Genomic DNA, 25,103 nt, shown 5'->3' on the forward strand with positions numbered 1-25,103 from the left:
GAGGGGCTACAGCACGAAACCCCACACTTTGTCAACGGCCATGCATAAATGTCTTGTATAAATCATGTCTCAAGATTTTTCTAGGACACCTTAGACCCTGTTGTTAGTGTTTGAGGTTTATTACTCTCAACGGCCGCTTGAGTTTAGGGTACGTTGAACTACTGCAAAGGGCAACGTGCGCTGGACAGATATGCAGAGGACAGGCGCCACTTTGACACAACTTGGCTAGTCGTCGAATTTGCTTTTTCTGGATTGTGGTATGCATTTCATTTGCTGCTACACTTTGGAGGGTGGGGTTGGATTTATGGCTATTGATACTGTGTAGATTTTTGGTCTGGTTAGTACCTATGTAGTTTCCTTCAAAATTGAGATGACGGGAAACACTTGGGATTATGCACTGCTAATACAAATGATTACTCTGAATGAAAGCCAACAACGTGTTGAAAAATGCCAGTTCAGCTAGACTGTACGATATGTCGGACTTCAGCTTTTTTTGTTATATTTGGAAGGACGGTATAAACATACGTACGAGTGTCGATTATTACTTAGGTAGTCACACATATTCTACCACACTGATTTACCCACGAACAAAGCAATTAACAAAAATCTTCAGATATCTCGTGATTGAATTTACTCATCAGTAAGAAACAACCATTGTCTATTTGCTATTGCGATACAAAGCTTTCTTCAAAGCTCATCTGAGAACTTACCTGATTAGGCAATGATCCGTGCGGCCTGAGCCGCAACCTCAAGCAAGCGAATAGCGGTCGGAATGCTGGCACTTCCGACACCATCATGCTACATCTCTCCATCACGACCGCTGTAATGATATGACATAATTTCTCTTCCTTCCCTGAAGCGATTATTACCACCCAGCAACGATGGATGACCTAAATGGCCTCGACTGGTCGGCTCCGCAGCCGAACAAGCAACCATCCAACCCGTCCCCAGCATTTCCACCATTCCGCCAGAACCCCACACCTCAGCTCTCCGGCCGGTCTACACCCCTCTCTCTCTCAGCGCAGCAATCCGGAGCAGGAGCTCCCAATCGAGCTCTCAAACCCTCTTCCAAACCTACAACGCCTGCCAACGATAGCTTCGCGAGCCTCATCACGAGCAAATCAAACAAACCCGCCAACGCGAACCTCTCCCTCCAAGAACGCCAGAAACAGCTCCAGCAAGAGAAACAAAGGCAAGAGGAGGAGCGGAGGAAACAATATGACTCGCATTTCGGAGGAAGCGATTCTAAGTTCTGGGACAACTTGGGCAGTGGGAAGAGCACGCCGGAGCCAGCAGCATCGGGGATCCTAGCTCCTCCAAGCAATGTGACAGGTGGTTCTTCGCTGTCCAAAACTATCAACAAGCCCTTTGCGGGACTGGATACTACGGCCAAACGCCCGGTTCAAGCTTCGCCGGTCAATGATGATATCTTGTCAGCGTTCAATTCGGCTGCTCCTGTGGACAAATCAAGCCACTTCCCCCCGCCTTCTGGGGCGTTTGGTAGTGGCCGGAGCACACCAGCTACTGGTGCGCAATCGTCAAGAGGGCATACGCCAGTTCCGCAATCGTCTACGAGTGCTGCCTTCGACGATGACGATATATTCGGATTGAACCAGATGTCGCAGAAGCCTGTTTCCGCAAGCACACCACAAGCTACCTCGGCCGCAGAGGGCGATGATGATATATTGGGACTGCTTGGAAAACCCGTTTCCGAATTCGAGCGAAAGCCAGAGCCAGAGCCAGAGCCAGTCGCCAGGGACCCTCCACGACGACAAGCACGTGAGCCATCTCCGGACCTGGACAACCCACAGGCAAAGGCCGTAGCTGAATTGGTGGACATGGGTTTCCCGGCAGACAAATCTGCCATTGCTTTGGCAAATACCGAATCTGGGCTCGACGTACAGGCTGCCGTGAGCTGGCTGTTGAATCAGGCACATGCAGATGCTAAGCAGAAAACCCAACAGGGGCGCAGGGAGGAACGTCCACGACACAGCCCGGATGAATTCGACGAGCGCCCACGAAAAGGACCGGGTCGATCAAGTACTAGAGATTCGAGTACTGGTGGATCTCAGCCAGCGTGGATGCGGGGTGAGGATTCACGTAGCCGGTCGAGTCACCGCAGGCAGGAAGGCCAATCTGCGAACCAAGAGAAGGATGTCGCACAGTATGCTTCGGATATTGGTAACAGCTTGTTCAAATCAGCCAATTCCTTGTGGAAGACAGGCCGAAAGCAAGTCCAAAAGGCGGTCGCAGATTTCCAGCAAGACGGAGATCCAAACGTTCCTAAATGGATGAGAGAAGCGCAAGGTCAATCGAGCGGCGGTAACAGGGCTGGTAAAACGCCTCTTCAGGATGCCACTGACGAGGCTATGATGCTCGAAGGTGGAGGTCGCCCTCAGAAACCATCACGGCCGAGTGAGTCTCGACATCATCAAGATCCATTAGCACTACGCCATAGGGAAGACCCTCGAAACCCTTTCCCAGACCGTCAGGCCTCCCGATCGCCTGCCTTCCGGCAACCATCTCCTGCTGTGGACAAACGACCGGCTGCTCGACTCACTAGACAGGAGGTGGAGGAGTCAACTGCACAAGCCTATGTCAGTCCTGCGAGGAGGAAGAAGGCCACTCCGCAACCGGACCTGTTTTCGACAGAGCAACCCGCTCCATCCCAGCCCTCTTCCCGACAGTCCACGCCATCCCAGTCGAACAATCCTTTCATGAAAGCAGCATCGTCAACACCGAAATCAAGAAGCCCAGCGGCCACACCTCCTATTGCCCCTCGACCCAAGGCACCACCTCGACGCGTCCCCCCTGCCTCCTCATCAGCCCTCAACTCATCGACTTCGTATCGACAAAAGGGTTCCGAGGCTTTCAAACGTGGCGATTATGCCGAAGCGCACACTGCCTACACATCCGCCCTCGGCCCACTCCCAGGCGACCACCCCGTCGCCATCATCGTCCTCTGCAACCGCGCCGTCACGAACATCAAAGTCGGCGACCCCAAAGCCGCCATCAGCGACGCCGACGCCGCCCTCGCCATCATCGGCATCTCGAAAGGCGAAGGCGAGCGGATCGCGCTCGGGGGCACCGAAGGCGAAAAGGACATGCGCGAGTTCTACGGCAAAGCCCTCATGCGCAAGGCAGAAGCCCTCGAGAACATGGAGAAGTGGTCCGACGCAGGCAAAGTCTGGCGCGAGGCCGTCGAAGCCGGCGTAGGCGGCTCCATCTCCATTCAAGGCCGTAACCGCTGCGAGAAAGTCAACTCCTCCTCCTCCTCATCCGCATCCTCACAACCCGCCAAACGCGCACCCCCCGCCCGCAAACCCGCCACCCCGAAACCCGCCTCCTCCGCCCTATCCTCCCTCGCCGCCCCCTCCGCCGCAGACTCCGAGGCCGTGAAGCGCCTCCAGGCCGCCAACGCCGCCGCCTCGCGCGCCGACGACGAAAAGTTCGCCTTGACCGACCAGGTCGATGCCAAGCTCGTCGCGTGGAAGGGCACGAAGGCCGACAACCTGCGCGCCCTGCTGGGCTCGCTCGACCGCGTGCTCTGGCCCGAGGCTGGGTGGAAGAAGGTCGGCATGGGCGACCTCGTCATGGCGAATAAGGTCAAGATCGTGTACATGAAGGCGATTGCTAAGGTGCATCCTGATAAGGTACGTTTCCCTTTCCTCCCCCCCTCTCTCAAACCTTGCGTCTATCTCCCCCCTCGAGTTTATTGGGGATTCGGCAATGAAGTATGCTGATAAATTCCATAGATTCCACAGGACGCCACGACGGAACAGCGGATGATCAGCGCGGCTGTCTTCGCGACGCTGAACGAGGCGTGGGATAAGTTCAAGACGGACAACGGGTTGTGATCTCTTCGTGATGATGTGTCAAGCGCATTGTCATAGCTCACTTGGATGGCTTGCATGTATGGCTGTTCTTGGTACCGACGAATTTTGGCATATCATGGTGGAGGAAGAGGGGCTGTGGATGAGGTGACGTTGAGTGCAAAGCGAGTGAGCGAGCAAGCGACATCTTCGATGAAGGTGGTTTATATAGATAAATTAAATAGATGGGCATGATGGATTAGCATGGAGGTGAACATGACACAAAATGAATGCGCGTATGGATGAAAACGAGGTTTTGATACTTCGTATTCCTCATCCTCTTATTATCTTTCTCCCACTTCCGCCTTTCTGTCTATCTATATACAGCTCCTATCCGATTTGTTCATCTGGTATCTTTTAATCGATGCAATGTACCTACTGTGTCGTTTTTGCTTTCTATCCCCTACCTGTCCAGAACTCAGCAGCCGCCTCCAAATCATCGACGTTCAAGATGTCGACGCCCTCGTCCCAGAGAGTCCTCCAGATCGCGTTCCTCGTGGCGATGGGCCATTCGGGCTGGTTCCAGTAGCGCGCCTTGATGCCCCTCTTGTGCGCGGCGTCAACCTGGCTGCGCAGCGTGTCAAGTTGCGTGTCGTTCAGATCCAACTTCCTGACGTCGCCAAAGGAATCTGCGAAGTTGGTCGACGCGATGGGGGATTCGTTCTCCGTCAGGTCTGAGAATTCGGCGTTGGCGGCAGCACGGCCTAGCTTGGAGAGGGGAGCGTCGTAGAAGATGAATCGGGGATTTTGGCTGCGGACTAGGTCGAGTGGGGTGTTGCCAGTTCCTATGACGGTGACGGGGCGGGTGGTGAGACTCTTGCCGTCAGAAGTGGTGAGCCATTTTCCCTTCTGGAGGGGCTCGAGGGCAGCCTGGACGGCGGAGAAGGTTTCGGGGCCGGCGGTCTTGAAGTCGATGAAGAGGTAGAGGGTTTGGCCCGAGGAGGTGTCGAAGACGCCATTGGAGGTTGGAAATTGGGTGAAAGCAGTGGAGGGGTTCTGGCGGTGAAGTGTGTCGAGAATGGGTTCTATATAGAGGGAAGAGAGAGTCCGGGCGGTTGTCAGGGCGCTGATTTCGTGGCCGACCTGTTTGTGATGTTAGTGAGCAGCCTCATAGGTTGATATTGGAAGAAATCAAAGTTGAGAAGGGCATTATGTTGATGATTGAGCTTAGAAATAATGGAAAATAATATTAAGAAAGAAGGGAATAGTATGTTCTTTCTGATCGATATGCAAGGATAGTACAGAAGGTAACGCAAGGAATAGGAATATGGAAGAGGGAGGTGAATCGAAAGGATCACGTGACGCCGTTTGAAGCAGAAACAGGACCAGGACCTACATAGAGAGTTTCATTGATCAGCCAAACATCGGCTTCTGTAGATATGGCACCCCAGGATAGGCCCGAGTAGAAGGGAACATCTCTCCAGTAATCGTTATGGCTGTGAAATGGTTTCTATCGTGGAGAGGAAGTTTTAGTCACCATCACCTAGACGACGGCTGGGCGGGCTTACTGGGATGATACCCCGTGTGAGATCGGTTGGATATCTATATTTATTGGAATTGTCTGTGTTCTTCAAGATATTCTGCAGAGTACTCGATACATCTGGAATAGCAGTTGCGAGAACTCCAGCGACTAGGCATGGGAGTATGGTAGGGAGTTGTATTGGAAGTTGCATGGTTGGTTACAGTCAGTGTAAACAGAGATGCGGAATTGCGGAACTGCGCGGAGTGACGGAGGTCCGCGATTAAAGACCAACAAGCGTTGGCGAGAGAGTTTAGATACTGGAGCAGCAAAAGAAAGAATCTGCAATGGAAGAGCAAAGATGTATTAAATACTTAAAAGTATTGGAGTTGATGGAGATGGAGGAGGTGAGGTTGAAGCTTCGGCAGCCATTGCATCCTTCCATCCTTCCTTCCCCACCAATCGCGAAAGCACGGGCGTCCAGACAGCCTTGTCTCTTGCTGTATGTACTCATCGTACGCGTAATTGATATAATAGGTAGTCAACAAAAGAGGAAGGAAACACCAGAGATAATTGTATACACACCTGCAAATATTAGTGACTGAGTAGATGCAATTAATAACACACACAGAGAATAATAATAAGGTATTAGTAATATGATATGCCTTGTTAACCTCTTACTTTCCACATATTGATTGATCAACCTTTCTTTCCTCTCTTCATCATCACCATCCAGCAACAATCTTCATTCAGCCTGGTCTGCTCGTGCTCGTGCTCGTACTCGTACTCCACCTTACCAAAACCATCGTCAAAAGTGGCACTGTGGCACCCACTGAGAATCAATCAATCAAACCATACATCAGGAATCGAGAATTAACAATCGAGAATCAGTGAACAATGCATCCATGTATAGGTAGACATGCGCGATTCGCGAATCATCAGCGCCATGTTTCCAAACAATCACATTCCTCGAACGCCACGCCATGGTATAGACTACGCACTAGAGAACTAGTTAATTACCACCACCAGCCCATCCAGTGCCACCCTACGCCCTGCAATTGTCTCGCGCGAGCTGAACGCCAGCCCAGGTCGCACCTGGCATGTCCCCTCCATCAAATATCCCCAAGTCCCATACATAATGCACACTGCAACACTTCACTCCCAGGTGAGGCTCTGCTGCAGCTTCTCTTCTCACCCTAAAAGTTGCCTTCTGATTTCTTGACGATGGCTCTGCCGACCACAGTTGCGGCAGTCATTGCTGTCGCGTCTCTGTTATGGTTCGCCATAACGTATCTCTTTCGAACGTCCGTCAATGACCGCGAGCCGCCCGTCATTGAGCCTTCCATCCCTTTCATTGGGCATATCATTGGCATGTCTCGAGACGGACCGGGGTATCTTGCTAAGGTCAGGTACGATATTCTCTTCCACCACCACCCACTTATCTTCAACGTACATCACCTAACCCACGTACAGCGCGAAGACAAATCATGGCATCTTCACCATGCCCATGCTCTGGGGCCGTACCTACGTGGTCAAGACTCCTACCCTCGCTGCCCAAGTTGAACGCACCTCCACCACCATGAGCTTTGGCGAACTTGTACTTCAGGTCGCTCCACGCTTGGTTGGCCTCAAACCCGAAACAAGAGAGATACTGAAGGATCAGAAGGCAGTAGACGAAGGTCGGGATCGCATGGGGGAAGCCGTTCTACATGGTGTAATTGAACCGCTGCTTTCAATCAAAAGTATGAGCATTATTGGCCATACTCAACTTCGGAATTTTGCCGAACACATCAATAACATCAAGGACGGTTTCGAGACTGACCTATATGAATACATCAACAGTGTAACCACTCTCGCGACGATGAACACATTCTATGGGCCGAACAATCCATTTGCGGTACGCCCGGAATTGGTGGATCATTTTTGGAATTGGGAGAACGGCCTTATCCTATATATGATGGAAATTTTTCCGCAATGGACTTCCCGTAAGGCTTATATCGCAATGGAGGAGATGACCAAGGGCTTTTCCGACTACATTGAGGCAGGCCGCATGTCCGAAGGCTACGAGCTCGTACGCAGGCGTCACCAAGCACACGTGGACGAGGGGATCTGTCTTCGGGACCGAGCAAGGCTCGAAGTCGGCATGTGTCTTGCCTTTAACGTGAATGCAGCCATTACCATGTTCTGGGTTCTGGACAACATTTTCAGCCGTCCAGAGCTCCATGCCGAAGTTCAGGAAGAAATCAGGAAGAATGCTCTGGTGGGCGAGTCTACTCTATCTTGTCCTGCACTCCGCGAATCCTGTCCCTTGCTCAATTCCGTTTACAAAGAGACGATGCGGTTGACTTCGCCGCTCAATTCTGCCCGCTACGTGAAGTCAGACACCGTCATAGCAGATACGTATGTTGTTCGCGCGGATACAATTGTCCAAGTCTCGGGCGTTCTTCTCCACGCCGACGAAGGAATTTGGGGCCCTGATGCAGCTGAATTCAACCCGCGCCGCTTCATACACACTCCAAACGGCACAAAGACTTCTCCTGACGGTTCTACGAATCATTCACGTGCCAATCAGATTCCATCTGTAGCCTTCCGTGGATTCGGTGGTGGTGGTTCCCTTTGCCCAGGGCGACACTTTGCGCAGATGGAAATCTTGGCTCTCGTGTCGTCATTCATCCTGGGTTTCGACATCGAGGCGCCCAAGGGCCAGACGGGTGGTATCAAATGGAACCCTCCGTCGAACAAAAAGGAGTTTACGCTCACTAGTCATAAGCCTCTGAAGCCCGTGAATGTGAGATTCCAGCGAAAGAAGGGCTTTGAGGATGCCGTTTGGAAGTTCGAATTCTAGCGTGTTTATACCCTATAGCATACGCATATCACAGACGGGGGATCGGACCATTTCCGCCAAACATGTAAACGCTGGGAAAGGGGTTTTCTTTAGAAAATACCCACCACCTAGATAACACATACATACTTCCATCGCCGAGATAGGTACAAAAAAAAATAATCGAAATCATTATCAATATAAAATATCACGTTCCAAAACCGCATACCTCGCCCCCTTCAGACTTACACGTCCTGCGTAGGGTAATTTAGCATCTCGTCGAGGGACGTTTCTGGATGTGTGCAAATGTATGTGCTGCTACAACCACGTGCAGGCGGATGGTGACATTGGATAAAGTACAAGGACCTACGCGTGGGATTTCGTACTTTGGGGATGCGGCGGTATAGCATACGAATTTGGATTACGAGTACTATGAATAATTAATCAATGGATGAGTCGGTGCGATGAGAGCGTAATGGGGAGGAGACGATTGCAAGAAAACCTGTCTTTGCTACAAGGTATGTTGCCTCATTTCTTGAAGTTGGAAATAAATGCATGGGCCTACGTATGTGCATTCGTATGCATCTAGATCTGGGTCTAAGCCTTGACGGTGGAGAATCGTATGTTAATGCACGGTGCGGGTGTAGGTCCGGAGTGGTGATGAGGTGAGCATTGAGTTAAAATTTGGGTCACACGATCACAGGCAAATAACTAATGGGAAGGATAGCTGAACAAAGGTTCAATAACGTGAACCAAGTTTATTTCGACTTTTATATATGTGTATTCGTCGTCGGTCAAGATTTAGAAAAATCGTAAAAACTCCGAGCCCGCTCTCCCAGTGGTTTTGTTCTCGCTCGTGTAAAGATGGCTTGATGATGAGGGAAATAAACGCCATCGGCTTTGAAATGCCAAAATGCCCAAAGCCTTGATGTGGTGATATAGTAATAATACATTCATGATTCTCGTGAAGTGGATAAGAGGAAAAAAGGTCAGTGCCGTTCACAGAACGGTGACGAGGTGCGGCGCTGTCGAATGCGACGCGTGCAATTGATGGTTGGACGAGAGTCGTGACGATGGTCTATGGGCTGATGGAGGCGACCGAACTGGACGAATGCATGCTCGAGTTGGCAGAGGTACCCTCGGATCGTCGGCGTGCTGAGTCGGTCGCAGTCGAGAGCTGACGCTTAGTGTGTTCGTGCATTATCCTGAATAATCGTTAGTGATGTGGCCAAGCGGACAGAATGTCTGATGCTGGCAACATACCTTGCGTACGAGGACATGGCCTTCTCTGGGTTCTCCAGATCATATTGTTCGGTGAAGTTGTGCTGAGCAGACATAGGCTCGGAGATTCCGCCAGAGACGTAGACGCCGGTAGTTTGAGACATGGTGTTTATGTAGTGGTAGATAATATGGTGGTTGTGGATGGAATGGTAGATGGTATGAGAAGCGTCTTGGAAGAAAGCTTATGTTTTGTTTGGTTGATGTCTTGGGTTGGAAGCTGTTGGATGAGGATGAGGAAAGTCGCGAGCGGGGGAAGTTATATATTGCGATAGAACTTGGGCAGAAGAGGCACATGCGGCAATCCCTCCCAAGGAGTGCGTTAGTGGAGACTGGAGAGCAACAGCATGCAGATTGTAAAGATCGGCGTAATGATAGAGTCGGTCCCACACGGTTCGGTTGGTAGGGGGGCCCTGAGGTCAGAGATCTGCAGGGTCCTGCTCCATTCACACTAGCAACGTGTAGCATGCTTTTGCCCCATACTAAGTGCGTGGTTTTAACCAGTCAGCCTGCTACGATGCTGACATCCTTGCTGAACAAGACGGCTGCCATTGTGGATCGAAGCCAGTCTCTGACGAAGTTGCAGAATCAGGGTCCAGTAGCTCCCCCATTCATCCTTGGACTTGGGGTGTCGGAATGTAATGATGCATGTGTGTAGGTGGGGAGAAACATAGCTACGAGGTATGTTGCTATGCAGTGTATTGTTTAGATTGAGAAACCACCATTCAGAGACATTCAGAGAATGGGATCAGCCGCTCCGTATGACTTCATTGGCCATCCACGGGTACTTTGTCCGCACACACACAGGGGACGTTTCTTTACTGTGAGCATCCCTGTTGTAGCGTCTGTGAATTCTGGTAGAGGGGGGTCATAAGCACCCCAAGACCGCAGGTTGTACACCACCACCAATGCTTTTGCGCAGTACTGAACAATGAGTTTGACGATAGGGCCTCAACACCGCCGCCATACAGGTTACTGGGTAGAAAGTGCTGTTTGCAGATTTTACGAAATGACGACAGGTGTGATGTAACTGCTACTACGGGTTTGGACACGAGCAGAAGGGCAATGGGTTCTAGTGGCGACTCGTGAGGGTTAGACGTCAGTGTGGGAAGAACTTTGGGAAACAGCCTCACGAGCACAGGTCGCAAACAGGTGCCCCAGGACAATCCAATAAACCCAGAAGAGCGGGATCTTTCTTAGAGATGGGGAAATCCGAAAGGTGCAAAAGCGCTGTGTTGCATGGGTTGGTGGTGTGGGGGGGCGGATAAGCAAAGCATAATGACGGAGGATAGATGGCGGCGGAGTGACGACGATGGGATGGGATGGGTCCGTGTTCGTTTTGGTGATGGTGAATAATGGAGTCATTGGGATGGGAATTGGGGATGATGGATGATGAGATGGATGAGGATGAACGGTCGAAGGCCAAAAGTCGAATTAGTCTGCGGGAAGAAAGGGTGGATGGACGTCATAGTTGCCAAGGATCTATGACGCGCCATCGCCCAATCAGGTCAAGTGCGGCAAAACGTCCAGCCGTTTCGTCATATGCAGGGCAGGAAGGCTTCCGCTGTTTGACCTCACTGTACACATCAACCACATCCACAACACCAACATATCCCATCTCGTAACAACAGATTTGCCATTCACGACGTCAATTCTCCGATTGACCGTCAAGGGTATGCATCCTCTTCAGCCTCAACCAGCCTTGACTGCTCGTATCTATTCGTACCATTGTTCTACCCTGGCGCTCATTGTTTGTCGCCTCAGCCCTTGCTGTGTACGGCCAGGTACAACTCTGCAAACGACACACTCGAAATCTTGAGACATGATCTAAACTTTCTCTTCTCGCGTTAATCATGACCTTGCGTCATGCCGTATCCAGTCCCACAAGGGCAATCTGCAATGATGGATCTTTTTGTGCTACCTTTGAATTTACGAAGATCAAAGAAACAATCCCATTGCACTCCGCCCTAAAATCCTTGGAGACCTCGCGGCAAACATGAGGAGAGCTCGTAGCCATAATTCCTTCTGGCGGAAAGACTCTGCTCCTTGCAGCGTACGCCATCCCGGGAAATGGCTCATCGTTCAAACTCGCTTACCGCACTTACTCTGAAGGAGAATGGTATCATTCACGCTTCTAATTGATATCATTTGAAACATATTTGCTTTGTACTTTTGTGCTCTCTCTAGTCATTCCCCGATTCATGAAGACATGAAGAAGTCATTGTTGTGTTCTTGTCATATTTGTGACTGTTGCTACATGATTCTTGATCAGGTGCGCTTAGTTGACTTAGACGTGGTGATGATAGAGGCGTATCTCACAATCGTCATACAAGGTACCCACCACCTCTTGTCTTTGCCATAAGGATCCCATCTTTTCTAGCCTGAAATCCCTCCAGGCATTTGAATTGCCATTCCAGAGTCCCATGGTGCCGTCGGGATATCGCTTGCACTGTCGCAAGGACCCCACTCGGACGATCCCATCCACAATGACGCCGTCTTGCCACCGAAGTCCACTCGCATGAGGTAAGATGTTAAACCGTCCGCAAATCAGCACCCAAGCAGCGCCTACTTTCTTTTTCGAGGACCCAACAGACTGCTCTGTTGCTTCGTATTATGCAGGGTCTTTTGGCTCCTCTTTTCTGACGAGCTTTCGTCGCAGGTCCGGGACGATAACCGCATAAGAGACGAGAGATCTGCGTCCCGCGAACAGTTCGTTCGGTTCTTTGCCTGCGGTGTTGTTTGCGTACCTCAGTGCTCAAGTCATGATCTTAAGGACAATTTCTACTAACTACTGACTGCATCACTACTAGAATTCAAAGCGAAAATGCGTGGAGATGTTCGGCTCGGCTCACTACAGGAAGAAAGGCGGCGAGGGTTGTCTTCGATTACACCCGTCCACACAGGCATGACCACCCTTCTGTCGACTACATTAAAGATCGTCATGCCTATCTCTTCCAGACCATCTCCATGTACGCTTACTATCACCAATGATGTCCTCCCACGGCACGCGAACCTATCAACATGATTGTGACGGCCCACCCTTTCACAATCCGGCTAGAGTATCCGCTTTGCACCCGCTGAACGTGGACTCCTGCTAGTAAACCCTCTCTAACGCACGCTCATAGAGAGCGGCTCATGCCTCCACACACCCTCAACGCTGTGGAAATGTCGTTGTTAAGGGCTCGGGTGTTGGGTCGTGACATAGCCGTCGTACGTCGAAGCTCCAATGTACTACTGGGTCTAACCCACATTTCACCAAACTCACAACTTCAACCATGTGTTGACACCGAGGATTCGAGTACGAGGTATCATCGTCCTCCTGTTACCTATCCTCTGGAAGGAACGACCCTCAGCCTGGGGCCTTTCCTATTCTGACGCACTTTCGTGATGCCATGCCATACCATGCAGTCACTGGACCCTGGATCGTCAGTCACCTTCCATCTTATACGAGAAAAAGGTCAAAGATCAACGTTGCACTTCCCACTCCACTCCTCTTTGCTTTTCCTCCTCTTCACAGCACATCAACGCCCAATCACTTTCATCTCTCCTTATTCTTGCATTGGGTTACAACCTAACCCCTGCAATAATGGCCCACGTTGTCGTGTGTACTCGGGCCGTACAAGCACTTAGAGTTCAGGAAGTCGAATCTCACTCCTCACCTACTTGTACCGATCGTCGGTCTCGAGTGACCGCACATACCCACCTATCACCGCATAGCCCAACCTAACCCAACGAGTGATTGCTCTATCTTCGCAACTCGCACGAGTAGTAAACACAACGAAATCCACGGCGTTTTCCGATGTCGGGAGGGATCCTTTCCAGAGCAGACGAACACGTACACACCGAGTTTGAGAGAAAAGTGGGACATGCTTTCCGTCTTCCGAGAGCCTGACCATTGTGTTGGCGCTTTACGAGTGCTGTTTTATCACAGGTTTGATGTCTCATAGATAGGTATTCGTAAGATCACCTCGTAGGAACTGTGGAAGTATGTTCGTTCGTTCGTACGACGTAAGGCCGATAGTATCTAGTAGTTCAATATTGTTTCGGTCGTTTAGTGCGCATGTCATACCTCAACCTTACACTGTCTTCAATTCCCCCAGCTGGGTCATCGGAATCTTTCATGCTATCTCTACACCATCCCATTAATCTTCCATTGCCACTTTTGAATCTGACAGCCAAAACAATAACTCAACGTACATTCCAACTGGCCAGCTAAACTTTCTGTCTATTGGTTTGTATCCCTAAGATGTAATCAAAACGCATCATCGAACTCGCGGTACTACGTCATGCCACCATGTCATCAACCCACGAGCGCCCGTACCTCCTAGGGCTGACAACGTCCCGAAAAACACTCACCGTGTATCACATTTCTCACAAAAAGACATAAGATCGGGTCGAGGATAGGACAGCAGCGGATCTGAGACATTTTAGCATGATTATAATTTAAGATTTTCTCGATCATAGTGAGAATGCCACTCAATAGTGACGCTTGGGGGTTTTGTTCTTGTTAGTCTAGTGTGTGTGTGTTTGTGTGTGTGTGTAGGAGAGGAAAGCATGAGCACTGTATATTCTCTGAAACTTGCTAGAAAGTGTATTTGTAATTTGGTAAAAACTATAATAGAAATGTGAGGGCAGCACGTGGGTAGCAATGTTCATCTCGTACTCTAATATTTACGAGGAAATTGTTTAGTAAAGTGGTCGATATCACAGTATCAAAAGATCACTACACCTCACATCGAGTTTTAGCACGAACACACGGCAACAGCAAGCACTTAAAGACTCAAAATAAATAATATAAACAATTGATTGAAAGAGCTACGATAATCAGCCCTAGTTATTTATTTCCGAGAATGATGGGAGGCCGTGGGAAACTACTGTGTAATTACAAGAAAATTCAAGAGAGGTACCGAGATAAGATAATTGGATAAAGATGGGTATCGTATGCTTGCTGAATGTGGTGGTGTGGGGTACCTGATGATGACATCTGTGTCGCCTGTGCAAATGCCTGAGATGGTGACCTGTGAGCAAGTATTTGCTTTTGGATCAAAGAAAGGAAAGGAGAGAAAATGTTAAAGAAACGCCGTTGTAATATGCGAGGTATTTGTTATTTTTGCAAAACCAAGGAGAGTTGGAATAGATGTGTAGGACCGACCTCACGATCCGCTCGAATGAATGGGGAACCGTACACCGAGAAACAGAAATGCTGCCTCGATGCAATACCGCTCATCCGTTCCTCAGATTGCTGATTCTGTCTCTGCCGTTCCCACCAACGACAGGACTGGCAGCCCTGCTACCGGCGCCTCCAGCACCAACCCTGGGACTACGGGGAACACTACTCCCTCGTGTGCCATATCCGCCACTCTTCTTCTCCTTGAGGCCTTTGATCTCTTCCTCCTTTTGCTGGAGCAAGCGTGATAGGATCGCGTTCTCATTGTGAGCTCGCTCGACCTTTTTCTCGAGTACGGCGTGAGACGCTGCGTGCGATGCCATTTTGAGTTTTAGACGTTGATCGGTGGAGGATTTGCGGAGAGTCGCTACTTCAGCCTGGAGTGCGGCATTCTCGGTGGATAGCTCTGAAGCACGGTCTTGTGCGAGACGGTACTGCTCCTTTGTGTATTCTAGAGTAGAGTCTGCGGTTGTAATCTTCTTCTGTGCCTTTGCCTCGGCGGAAGTTGAGGTAGCTAAGGCGTCGGTCAACCGGGCGATTTCGGCAGTCTTTATATCTTCTGAGGCAAGTGCGACAGATTGTAGGTGACTTTGCTGCTCGCGGATCGTGTTGACCTCCACGGTTAAGGCATCGTACCGATCTTGGACCTGTTGTTTGGACTTGAGCATAGCTTCCATACGAATCTTGGTTGAATTCATCTCGTTCATCACCGCCAGGTGATCTCGCTTGAGATTCTCATAGTCCAGATGTCGTTTATCCAGCGCAGCCTCGAACTCCCTCGCGCGTTTGTCGCTGGCTTTACGGAGTTCGCGTTCCCGACGTAGTTGCTCTTGCAATTCAGCAATGCTGACCGCACTGCTTGGCACAGAATCGCTAGCCTGCGTGACATTGACTGGATTCTCAGTGCCCGACTCGTTGGTGTTGGGTATAGGCTGAGGCGTCATCCGCATCCGTTTCGCAGGGTCCAGTACTTCCTCATCTAATGGGCGTTTTGACAACTTCAGAGGCGTAGGCACTTCCGGTGGTGGTGAAGTCATCGCCACCTCTGTTTGCTGTGATGCATATTCGATCTCGCTCTTAACGCTACCGATTAATGGCAACGGCCACTCAGGAGGCTCGTGGACATTTGGGTCTTGGAGCAGTTGAACGAAGTTGGCCACCTCTCTTGCAGCAGAGATTGCACTAGGCGTTCTGGAAAGTGGTCGCCCAACGTCCGAGATGATTTGGCTCAATGCTGCGAAAATGGTGTGCAAGCGCCTGTTGGTGCCCAAGTTGTTGGAGACATATCGCTCGATGTGACTGACTGACCTAGGAATCACCAGGTCTAAGATTGGCACAGCTGGGCGATCAGGGTTGGCTGCCCAGGGCTTCTTTCGTATCTGAGTCGCATTGAGCGTGCCGTCCACGCAGATTACAACATCCGGAGGACGCATCACGGGGCTCGACTCGTAAGATAGCAAGGTGATATACAGGGAGCCTTCTGTGGTTGTTACGTCTGAGCTGCGTCCCTTGGCTGGATATTTGTAGTTCAAGAATTTGCCTTTACAAAACTTCTCAAGCATGTCCAGCAATCTGGTGTTGTCGTTCTCGACAACGATAGCGATGTTCATATCTTGTTCTCGCAGAGCGTGAAAGAAGGTGCCTAGGAACCTGAACTTGACGGAGCTGTCGCAATCCCACTGGGCCTGCGTCAGGGCACCTGTCATCTGTGAGGTGCTTTCGGACTCGGCCCAGATAAGATCCATATGCGTCTCTATTGCGTGCAGACGTCGAAGAACATTGTCTAGTTTTTCGGTTTCATTGAACTCATCCGCATTTTGAAGCAGCTTGTTGATCAAGTCTTCGTGTCGGTTGATTTCGTCCAGATACATGCTCCTTTGCCGACCTTCTAGAGCGAGTGCGACGATATGTTCCTCTGGGAGAAGTCCGAAGTCGTCCTGCAGCAGGCTCTCGCTGTCTTCGCTACTTTCAGTGTGCTCTAGCTCAATATCTTCATCTGTCGTAACTTGGACGTCGGGAGCTTCCTGGACCACAGGCGTAGGGTTTGAGATTGGGGTGGGGGCTGGAGCAGCCGGAGGTGGAGGTGGCGGAGGTACTAGATGAGGAGTCTCTGTCATCTCCACGGCAGCAGAAATTATTGCAGTTGTTCGTAACGACGCTGGCTCCTGTCTTTGTGGAGACTGGTCTGGAATTGTTGATGGTGATCTCGTCCCCTCATCGTGAGTTTCTGCAGCACGCCCAAGCAGTTTCCTAGGCTTGTAGTCCGCTCGTGCTTTGGCCACTGCTTGGTCGATTTTCTCTTGGAATCTCCTCTGGTACTCCTGGTCCTCGGGACTCATGTTCTCTTCATGGCTTCCCGAACCCGACGCCATGGTGTTACCTGGACTGATGGGTCTATGCGGAGCTGTAGAATTAATGCCGTCCAAAGATTGCGACGGTGGTTCTGGAATGGATGAAAGGTCGCCCGAAGCTGAAACGAGGGGCGACTCCTGTGACGAGTCGTGCCTTGAAGCTGGTGAAGCTGATTTAGGTGCAGCGCGATCGACTGATGGGGCCACCTCAACAGTGTCGTAGATGCTGCTTAGTGACTCTTGCGAATCAATGTATACCTCGGGTTGCACAATCTGCGCGTTTTGCTGCGAGAAGCCTCTGATTGGATTGGAATGGTACACGGATTCCACAATGGGTGTAGTGGATGAAGTGATGCTTGGTTGTGATTTCTGACCAGAACCAAAGTACGTGCGCCAGGGAGGACGGTATCTAACGAACTTGACCTGCCAGTCTGCAGGCCGTGGCAAAGAAACCTCTACAACTTTAGGCTTAGTCCAGTGGATTTCGTACGAACCTTGTTGGTGAGATTCGTCTTCAGAGTGAAGCTGGGTAGTAAGTGATTTTGGGTGCTCGTACGGCAGCTGGCTTGCTTGTGTTGTATTCTCAAGCACGCTATGCTGAGCGTGAAGGTAAGAACCTTGAGTTGCTGGAATGGGGAGATAGTCTGGTAATGAAATTTCTTGGGGAGAATCAAGATGATGTCTGACGGTGGAGGAAGAAACGTTGGCAGGCCTTGGATTGATTGTCGTGCCACCAATGGGTCTGCTTGAATACGGCCTTTGTTGGGAGGATGGGGCAGACTTTGAGACCGCTGGGGCCTGATTTTCAAGCGAATTTTCAAAGGGAGAAGGATTTAGTAAGTTATTAATTGATAGACGCGCAGAATCTTGACTGCTCTGGGTGTTGGTGATATGAGGTTGTTGAGAAATCGAGGACGACGGATGCGTTTGAGATGGTCGTGATACAATTAGGTCCGAGCTTGCTGCAACCCTAGGGTGCGATTTCTTGGCACTAGTCGCTATACCTGATTTGGGATGGTCTGCAGACTGATTGTTTTGGGGCAAGGTTTTGGTGACCAGTACTGAACGACGAGTATCTTCATCTGTGGACTGTATTTGTAGGATTTGCGATAATTGAACAGACCGTCGTGGTGTTGGCTGCGCGAAGTGTATTGGTGATATATGATGTGGGGTGACCGGGCCCTCGGAAACAGCCTCAAACCCAGATTGCAATGGCGAGTGTTGCCCCTCATGAGAAGTCTCCGTTACAGATTGCTGTTCAGTGCGCGTGTTCGCCTCGGATTCGGAAATCTCGCTGCGTGGTGCAGATTGTTTCCACTGATTTGTGATTTGTGGCACCTCCTCGACTTGGAAAGGCTGACTTCCGATGCCGTCTTCGGCCTGTGAATCGGGAACCAAGCTTATTTGCTCAGTCCTACCCAGCGACTCCGTCTGCGACTCTGCTTCCTGGTGGTCGATTTGTTCAAGAGACTCAGGCTCCGCCTGTTCAGGGCTTTCGGGTATCTCAATATCGATATGGTTCTCTTCTTCAGTCCTGAACGTGTGTCCAGAGAGGGATTGCGCATCCGTCTGTGGATCGCTTTGTTGTTGTAGTTGTGAGGATGTCTCGATTGGATCGAGTTGGCCGATGGACTTTTGACTTCGAACAAAAGGCGAAGGCGTTCGTGCATACTCAGCCTCCTGAGACCAAACTTCTGTAGTAGTTGTATCTGGTATCTCTTTTGACGATATCGCGGATTGGCTCTGGGTCTGCGGCTCGCTTCCAGGAATGAAACTATCTTGGCTATTGGCATAACTCTGAGAGGCTGTGGATATGTCTGAGAAAGTTTCCTCTCTCTTCTTATTGCTTTCATGCTGAGCGATGCCCTTGTTTGACGCGTCAGGCACTGATGACGAAGCGGAAGATGACGGCAAACTCGACATTTGTGTCTGCTGCTGTATTTCTGTGATCTGACTAGAACCCCCAGGCAACTGACTGAACCTCTCGAAATCCGCAGCGTCGAATTGACTCCCTGGTTGTACATGAACTTGCACCAACTCTTTATCATTCCCCTTCTCCTTCTCTCCCTGTTCTTGCGGGACCTTGTTGCCTCTGGACTGCCTCTTCCGCTCTCTCGCCTTCTTGCGTCCCTCCAAAATCTTTTCTCTCTTCTCCTTCTTCTCCTTCCGTTGTTGCTCTGTCCATTCTGCCCTAAGCGCAGCATTCGCACATTTTTTATCTTCCCAGGTAGGTTCATACGGAACGCCTGTCGCCGGGTCGATGTCTTCCCACTCGATGAGATACTTCGTGGAGTTTGCGGAGAGGATCCGTACCGCAGCCCAGAGCTTTTCCCCAGGCTCTTCTTCTTCTTCATCATCATCTTCCTCCTCGCCCTCCTTCTCTACTACTGCCTTTTGTTTGCCCTTGTGAGGCACAGCATTATCCTCCGCTTCTGAAGAAAAGGGAAGAGGTTCATTGTACCGGCGCCCACGACGTATCCGTTTCAACTTCCCTGGCCGATCTTGTTGTCCATCCTGTCCGCCATCGTCCTCCAGCTCTCGTCGTGCGGATGCCGCTCCGATCTTTGTAGCTGGTGGTGCTAGCCCTGGGAGCGAAGACTCAACATCGCTGGAGTCTGTGTATCGAACTGGTCGCTTTCTCTTCCTTGACTCGCGGCGCGGCGTCGCGGCGGGCGTGCTTGGGCTATCGTGCGTTGCGGATCGTGTCTCATGAAGGACGCTGCGGGTCATGATGCGACGGCAAGGGACCGAGGAGTTTTGGGTGTTGTTGAGGAGGGTTCACGCATTGCTATATTGACCAGGCCTGGTGCAATTTATTCGAACGGTGTCGACGCCAAGTAACGTATGTTTTCTTTTCTGTCTATTGTTGGCAAGGAGGGGCGCTGAGACGTGGTGTGCTGTTCTCCGTCTGCCGCTACGGCTACGGCTGCCCAGTGCGGACCTGATAGGGGCGACGGCGCGAGGGCGAGAATTAACTTGCTGAGCGACTGTAGGTCCGGTGTTGAGACAGCAGTTACAGCGTTGAAGCGTGAAGTTAAGTAAGAGCACGGTGTCGGGTCGACTGCGGGTGTGACGGTAATGTAATGCGTTGTGAAGCGACCAGGAATGGTTTAACTCTAGTACGTGAGCACGTGTGTGAGGTATTCACGCGTCGCAGCACCGAACCCTGGAAGTCTAGGGCCTGCCAAATAGAGTTCCCAATTGGGTGCATCGATTTCGTGAATGAGACAAAATTAGGAGAAGACTAGTGGGAGTATTCTCTTTGTTTCACTTGAGATGGTTGGTTTAGTTAAACAGACCCCGATATCCACAGCACCCGTAGATCATAGTAGACTAGTTTCCCTCATAGGGCTGACGGATATCTATCCTATTCATCCCAGTAGTATTGTCTCACCATCCGTACCACCTCGTAATCACGTTACATGATTACTTCCTTAGCTTCGAGAGATGGTACCTTGTATGTCAATTCGACTGGATACTCTAATTTACAATGCGAGCGGCTACACGCTCAATTTCCGATATCAGTAATCGTACATCCAACCTTATCCTGCGCCCAGATTTTTGGCCGTACCAGAACGCTCTTCTCAATTCCATCTTCCTCCCCTACCCCTCTGACCCCACCCTCCGCGATAACCTCCGCGATGATCTCCACGATTACCCCCGCGATAACCTCCTCGGCCTCCGCGGCTGTAGCTGCTGTTCTGGCTTGGCGGCGGCGGCGGCGGAGGTGGGTGTTGCCCATAGACCTGGCCTTGAAAGTTTGGTTGTCCACCTACTGGACCCTGAGGGGGTGGGGGAGGAGGAGGGAATTGGTCCATACGGAACTGTCCATGGTTCTGGGCGAACGGTGGGGGTGGCGGAGGGGGCGGGAAACCAGATTGAGTGCCTGATACGTAAGGGGGAGGTGGAGGCGGAGGCGGAGGCGGATGCTGATGAAAGGGTCGATTGAAGTACGCATCTTGGTTCTGGAAGTTAGGGGGTTGTGGGTTGGCATTGTACCTAGGTGCACCATGCGATTGGGAATTCGGGTATGGTGGTGGCCGGAGGTTGTGGTTGTAGTCTTCACGATCAAATCGAGATCTTCGGTTGTCCTCACGCGCATCGTAGGGTGAGCGTGATCTTGACCGTGAACGCGCCTGGTAATCTCGGCGTGGACGAGTTCGACAACCATATCCAGAACTGTTGGGACGAGAACGACCCCTCGACCGTGAGCGTGAGTACGACTGTGAGCTTGATTGCGAGCCAGACCGTGGTCTTTCACTGCGTGGTGGGCTGTCGACATCCATGCGACTGCTCCGATACTCCTCGCGTGCCCTGTGGATGTTCTCTGGCACACCAAGCTCCTGCATATCCTCACTCAGTTTAATCGACCAGCCGTATCCATTGGACACAGTGGCTACTTCGCCTGTCTCCTTAGTCTCTTTGACAAGCTGTCCCATCGAGTCCAGCCAGAATTCGTACTTGTCACTCTCACCTGTCGGGTTATCGACATTTGGTACATAGTCGGAGTCTCTTCTCTCAAAATACTGATCTATGAGGTCACAGACTTCCTTCGAAGCGTACTTATTGTTGAATCTTCGGATCCTGATATCATGCCTGTCCACTGGCCGATTCGGGTGCTTGGTTAGGCTATCGAGCATGTAGGAGGTTGGAAGATCATGCCATTGAGCGTTTTGGTCACCAAAGAACTCTGGGAGGGTATATTCCCTCTTCGTAGTTTCGGGTGGCGCATCGCCTTGGGCGATTTTGATGTCAGTGACGGCTCGTTTTCGGATTGCCGCCACGCCCTCCGGAGCTATGACATTTGTAGATTCCCAAAACTTGGTAAGCCCCATGAGTTGGGCTTCAATTTTAGTACGCTTGTCGTGAAGACAACTCGCGATGAGTCCGACGAGTTCCTCGATGCATGGCTGTAAGTCTGCCACAATGAAACCTAGCACCTGTGGTGAAGGGCACTTGACTGTAAGCATGACATCGCTCAAGACTGAGAGCGGGACCAGGCGGTTCCGCAACGCCTTATCGGGGTTTTTCTCGCGGTTTACAATGTTCGATTTTGATAGCGAGATCAAGTAGTCGCCCAGGAGAGCGATACGGGCTTTGGATGGCGCAATGTGCCTAATGATCCAATCTTTGCAAACCTATACACAGCAGTGGCTAAGATTAGCCTGTTCTTCCAAATGTTTTACATGGTCAATACAACAAGAGACATGACTGAAATGCTCTTTCTGTGTTGCAGCTGAAGTCACTGGAGGTGGGTGGTGATGATAATGTACCTGGATGTTTTCGGTGGTCTCTTGAGCAAAGGCGGCATCAAGAGCATTGCATATTTCCGTGGCTTGTTCTAAGTCGAGGGAAGCTAAGCCGTCGGCTGGCTTCCTGAGGCCTTGTTTGAATTTCGCTTGCGCGATCTGAAGAGCAGCGAGTGCCTGCAACTCCTCGTTAGCCATTGCGCTTTTTCAGCGCGAAAACGGGGCGGATGTGGATGGGCATGAACGGGAAGTGATTGTTCAGGAAACAAAACAGAAGTGATAATGGTTCGGCGGAGAGAGACACGCTAGCGACTAGCGTGCCAAGACTTTAGCAACGTCAAAGCCCAGATCACACGCTAACGACCACCGTGGAACATGGAACGTCACATACGGGTGGGATAGAAGAATACCATGAGAGTGTCGTAAGTATATAGATAGTTACCTAGAAGAACAATTGATTGGACCAGGATAATATACAGTTAATGGATTGAACAGCACTTGTCTACATTCGGTGAGCCATGATGATGCCTAGTCTCACTGAAAACCTCTGATGGCTTTGCTCCAATGCAAGCGCCTGCTGAAACGACTTGTTTACTGTTCTTTGTTTACAAAACACAAACATGTAAACACCTACCTAGGCAGATGCAAAGACACGCTTACAAACCCGTTTCTGTTCAGTAAATAGACATGTATTATACTCTTAGTCGTGTCTACTTTTGTAGCTAAAACACAGGTTGGATAAAATCTGCATTGCCGTTGCCCCCTCCAGAAAACCCAAAATCTCAAGCAAGAATGTCCTCGTAACCCGTAACACCTGAATCGTGGAAAAGAGTCAACAAAAGACTTAATCAAATGGTATCTACAACGCCAATGAACTAAAGAGAGCCCTAAAACCTTGAAGTGAATCAAACATGTATACGAAAACTTGAGAAACATGGGAATGGTCGCTACTTGTCAGTCTTTTCGACTGTTGCAGCCTCCGCAGCCTCTTTTGATGGCGATGGGATGCTGAAGTCGAACTCCTTCGACAAGCTTGATGGTCTCTCAATGCTAGCATCGACAGTGACATAGGAGGATGCATCTAGGCCCTCTGCGTAGAACTCGGCAGGAGGAAGGTCCTTCAGTGGGGAGCGGTCCTCATCCATGGCATCCTGTGCAATGTTCCTGAGACGAGGAAGCTTGACAGTGTGCTCAATGGAAGCTGTCTGTTCCTTGACGTCGGTCTCCTCCGCGGGTGCAGATGGTGCAGGAGTAGGGTCCGCAGCGGCAGCTTGTTGGGCAACAAAATCGGGTGGAGGAATGTTCTCTTTTCCCCGTTCGAGCTCATCATTCTTCTTCTTCGTCTCTGCGTCATCGTCTGAGCTGATGTCCAAAACGGCAGCTGAATGTTCCATCAGGTTGGCAGCCTCTTGCTCAGGAGTGTCTTCGTGGATTTCGAAGAACCAAGATTGGGGCATGGACTCTTCAATGGAAGTATGCTTAGGAGCGGCGACGACAGGCCTGGGGGTATAATCCGGGATCGACCCTTTCAGGGCAGCATCGATGGAGAAGGGGGCTGGTCCAGAGGGCGGGGTAGCAGTAGGAGGATCGACACGCCTGTACGGGCTGCTGGATGCCCTGCGCTTTGAAAGAAGCCCCACGCGCTTGTGCTTGGGAGAAGAGAGAGCTCTGCGGACGGAAGGCACCAAAGCTGATGGAGTGACTGAGGTGGCCTCCTTTGGGGTGGGGGCGCTGATGAGGGAGAACTTGGCGGGCTTGATGTATCCGTCACATGGAGATGATTTTGATTTCTTAGCGGGAGAGTTGAAGATGGAAGGGTCGATATTCTCAGAATCGTTATCCTCGAAGACCTCAGCGGCTCTGCGCTTTCCAGTGGATTTTGTAGACTGCTTGAGCGTGGACGCAGAGAAGTCGCTAGCGATGGGAATGGCTATTGAGAAACCGGGTTAAAATCACGTTCTACCTGTGGTCGTGGTAGATCAGGTTACTCACAATTTTGCCTGTTTTTGGCACTGGACAGGGCCTGGAGCCGGGAAGAGCCAATCTCGCCAAATGGTTGACGTGTGTAGAAAGCCATTGTGTGTATGTTGTGGTGTATGTGTTGGTGATGGTGGAATTGGGTGGTAAGGTACCAATGCTCCTCTTGCTGATGGGGAAGCGGGTGGAATTGACTCGACCAGATAGAGACACGCACGACGACTGTGAAAGAATGAATGTGTGTGTGCAAGAGTGTGAAAGAAAGAACGGGAGGTGGAAGTTGGGTTGGTAGAAGAGAGGAATGAAGATGGGAAAATGAAGAGAAGAAGAGCTGAGAGGGGCAATCAGGCGTATTTGGCGAGGAGCGACACGACAAGACGTTCAAGTCGCGACAAGCGTGTTCTGTCCCAATCGGGTTTAGCGGCAAGGGAGGGAGCGACTCCACCTTCGCGTCCGCTTCTGCGACCGAATTCCATCATCCTCGTCCTCCGACACTCGACGTGAATCGTGATACCAATCAACCATCCAACATCCATTCATCCCCATCATCTTCCCGCTTTTAGGTATCCCCCTAGTAGCCTTGCAGGGTTCCTCTCCTGTCTTCTCGTCTCTCCATCGCCGCCCGCAATCAATGCTCCACCGAGGATTGGCTCTCGGCCACTGTCCAAGCCGTAGCTCAACTCTGCACCACCTGCACCAACTGCACCACCCTGCACAGACAAAGTACGCCACGAACGCGATCGAGGTGCGAACTTCGCGAGCGCGCACTCTACTTAATATATTCTGTTCATGCACGTTCCGGTTCACGTCCTTTTCTGCGAGCATCCTGCAACTAACTCTCTCCTTTTCTTCCATCACCAATCGAGTCGCGAGTCTATACTTCCACCACTGCTGCATCCTGTCACTGCCCGGGTAGTCGCGTCGAATAT

General features: G+C 50.8%; 7 protein-coding genes across 7 annotated transcripts; 2 read left to right on the forward strand and 5 right to left on the reverse strand.

The window, feature by feature from the left end:
* Window positions 1–570: 570 nt before the first annotated feature.
* On the forward strand, window positions 571–4,125 carry BU24DRAFT_438508 (uncharacterized protein). The gene is made up of 2 exons (XM_033530258.1): window positions 571–3,653; window positions 3,756–4,125. The coding sequence occupies exons 1-2, from the start codon at window positions 882–884 to the stop codon at window positions 3,855–3,857; spliced, it is 2,874 nt and encodes a 957-aa protein (XP_033389739.1). The 5' UTR covers window positions 571–881; the 3' UTR covers window positions 3,858–4,125.
* On the reverse strand, window positions 3,805–5,736 carry BU24DRAFT_417064 (uncharacterized protein). Its single transcript, XM_033526622.1, has 3 exons — window positions 5,381–5,736; window positions 5,209–5,322; window positions 3,805–4,955 (listed from the first exon to the last, which is right to left on the reverse strand). The coding sequence occupies exons 1-3, from the start codon at window positions 5,543–5,545 to the stop codon at window positions 4,269–4,271; spliced, it is 966 nt and encodes a 321-aa protein (XP_033389740.1). The 5' UTR covers window positions 5,546–5,736; the 3' UTR covers window positions 3,805–4,268.
* Window positions 5,737–6,067: 331 nt separating this feature from the next.
* On the forward strand, window positions 6,068–8,395 carry BU24DRAFT_383465 (cytochrome P450). Its single transcript, XM_033524808.1, has 2 exons — window positions 6,068–6,740; window positions 6,805–8,395. Exons 1-2 carry the CDS (start codon window positions 6,556–6,558, stop codon window positions 8,174–8,176), a joined length of 1,557 nt encoding a protein of 518 aa, XP_033389741.1. The 5' UTR covers window positions 6,068–6,555; the 3' UTR covers window positions 8,177–8,395.
* An 835-nt stretch (window positions 8,396–9,230) lies between these two features.
* Window positions 9,231–9,537, reverse strand: BU24DRAFT_457385 (uncharacterized protein; the record flags this gene model as incomplete). Its single annotated transcript, XM_033531536.1, has 2 exons — window positions 9,231–9,357; window positions 9,416–9,537. 2 exons carry the CDS (start codon window positions 9,535–9,537, stop codon window positions 9,231–9,233), a joined length of 249 nt encoding a protein of 82 aa, XP_033389742.1.
* Window positions 9,538–14,245: 4,708 nt separating this feature from the next.
* BU24DRAFT_20649 (uncharacterized protein) lies at window positions 14,246–19,830 on the reverse strand. The gene has a single exon (XM_033521879.1). The coding sequence runs from the start codon at window positions 19,676–19,678 to the stop codon at window positions 14,654–14,656; it is 5,025 nt and encodes a 1,674-aa protein (XP_033389743.1). The 5' UTR covers window positions 19,679–19,830; the 3' UTR covers window positions 14,246–14,653.
* Window positions 19,831–22,002: 2,172 nt separating this feature from the next.
* BU24DRAFT_20641 (uncharacterized protein) lies at window positions 22,003–22,473 on the reverse strand. The gene has a single exon (XM_033521876.1). It carries the CDS (start codon window positions 22,393–22,395, stop codon window positions 22,087–22,089), a length of 309 nt encoding a protein of 102 aa, XP_033389744.1. The 5' UTR covers window positions 22,396–22,473; the 3' UTR covers window positions 22,003–22,086.
* Window positions 22,474–22,749: 276 nt separating this feature from the next.
* BU24DRAFT_487835 (uncharacterized protein) lies at window positions 22,750–24,626 on the reverse strand. Its single transcript, XM_033533492.1, has 2 exons — window positions 24,190–24,626; window positions 22,750–24,127 (listed from the first exon to the last, which is right to left on the reverse strand). The coding sequence occupies exons 1-2, from the start codon at window positions 24,272–24,274 to the stop codon at window positions 23,145–23,147; spliced, it is 1,068 nt and encodes a 355-aa protein (XP_033389745.1). The 5' UTR covers window positions 24,275–24,626; the 3' UTR covers window positions 22,750–23,144.
* Window positions 24,627–25,103: the final 477 nt, after the last annotated feature.

This window comes from Aaosphaeria arxii, assembly GCF_010015735.1.
Source record: "Aaosphaeria arxii CBS 175.79 unplaced genomic scaffold BU24scaffold_1, whole genome shotgun sequence".
Taxonomy (NCBI): Eukaryota; Fungi; Ascomycota; class Dothideomycetes; order Pleosporales; genus Aaosphaeria; species Aaosphaeria arxii.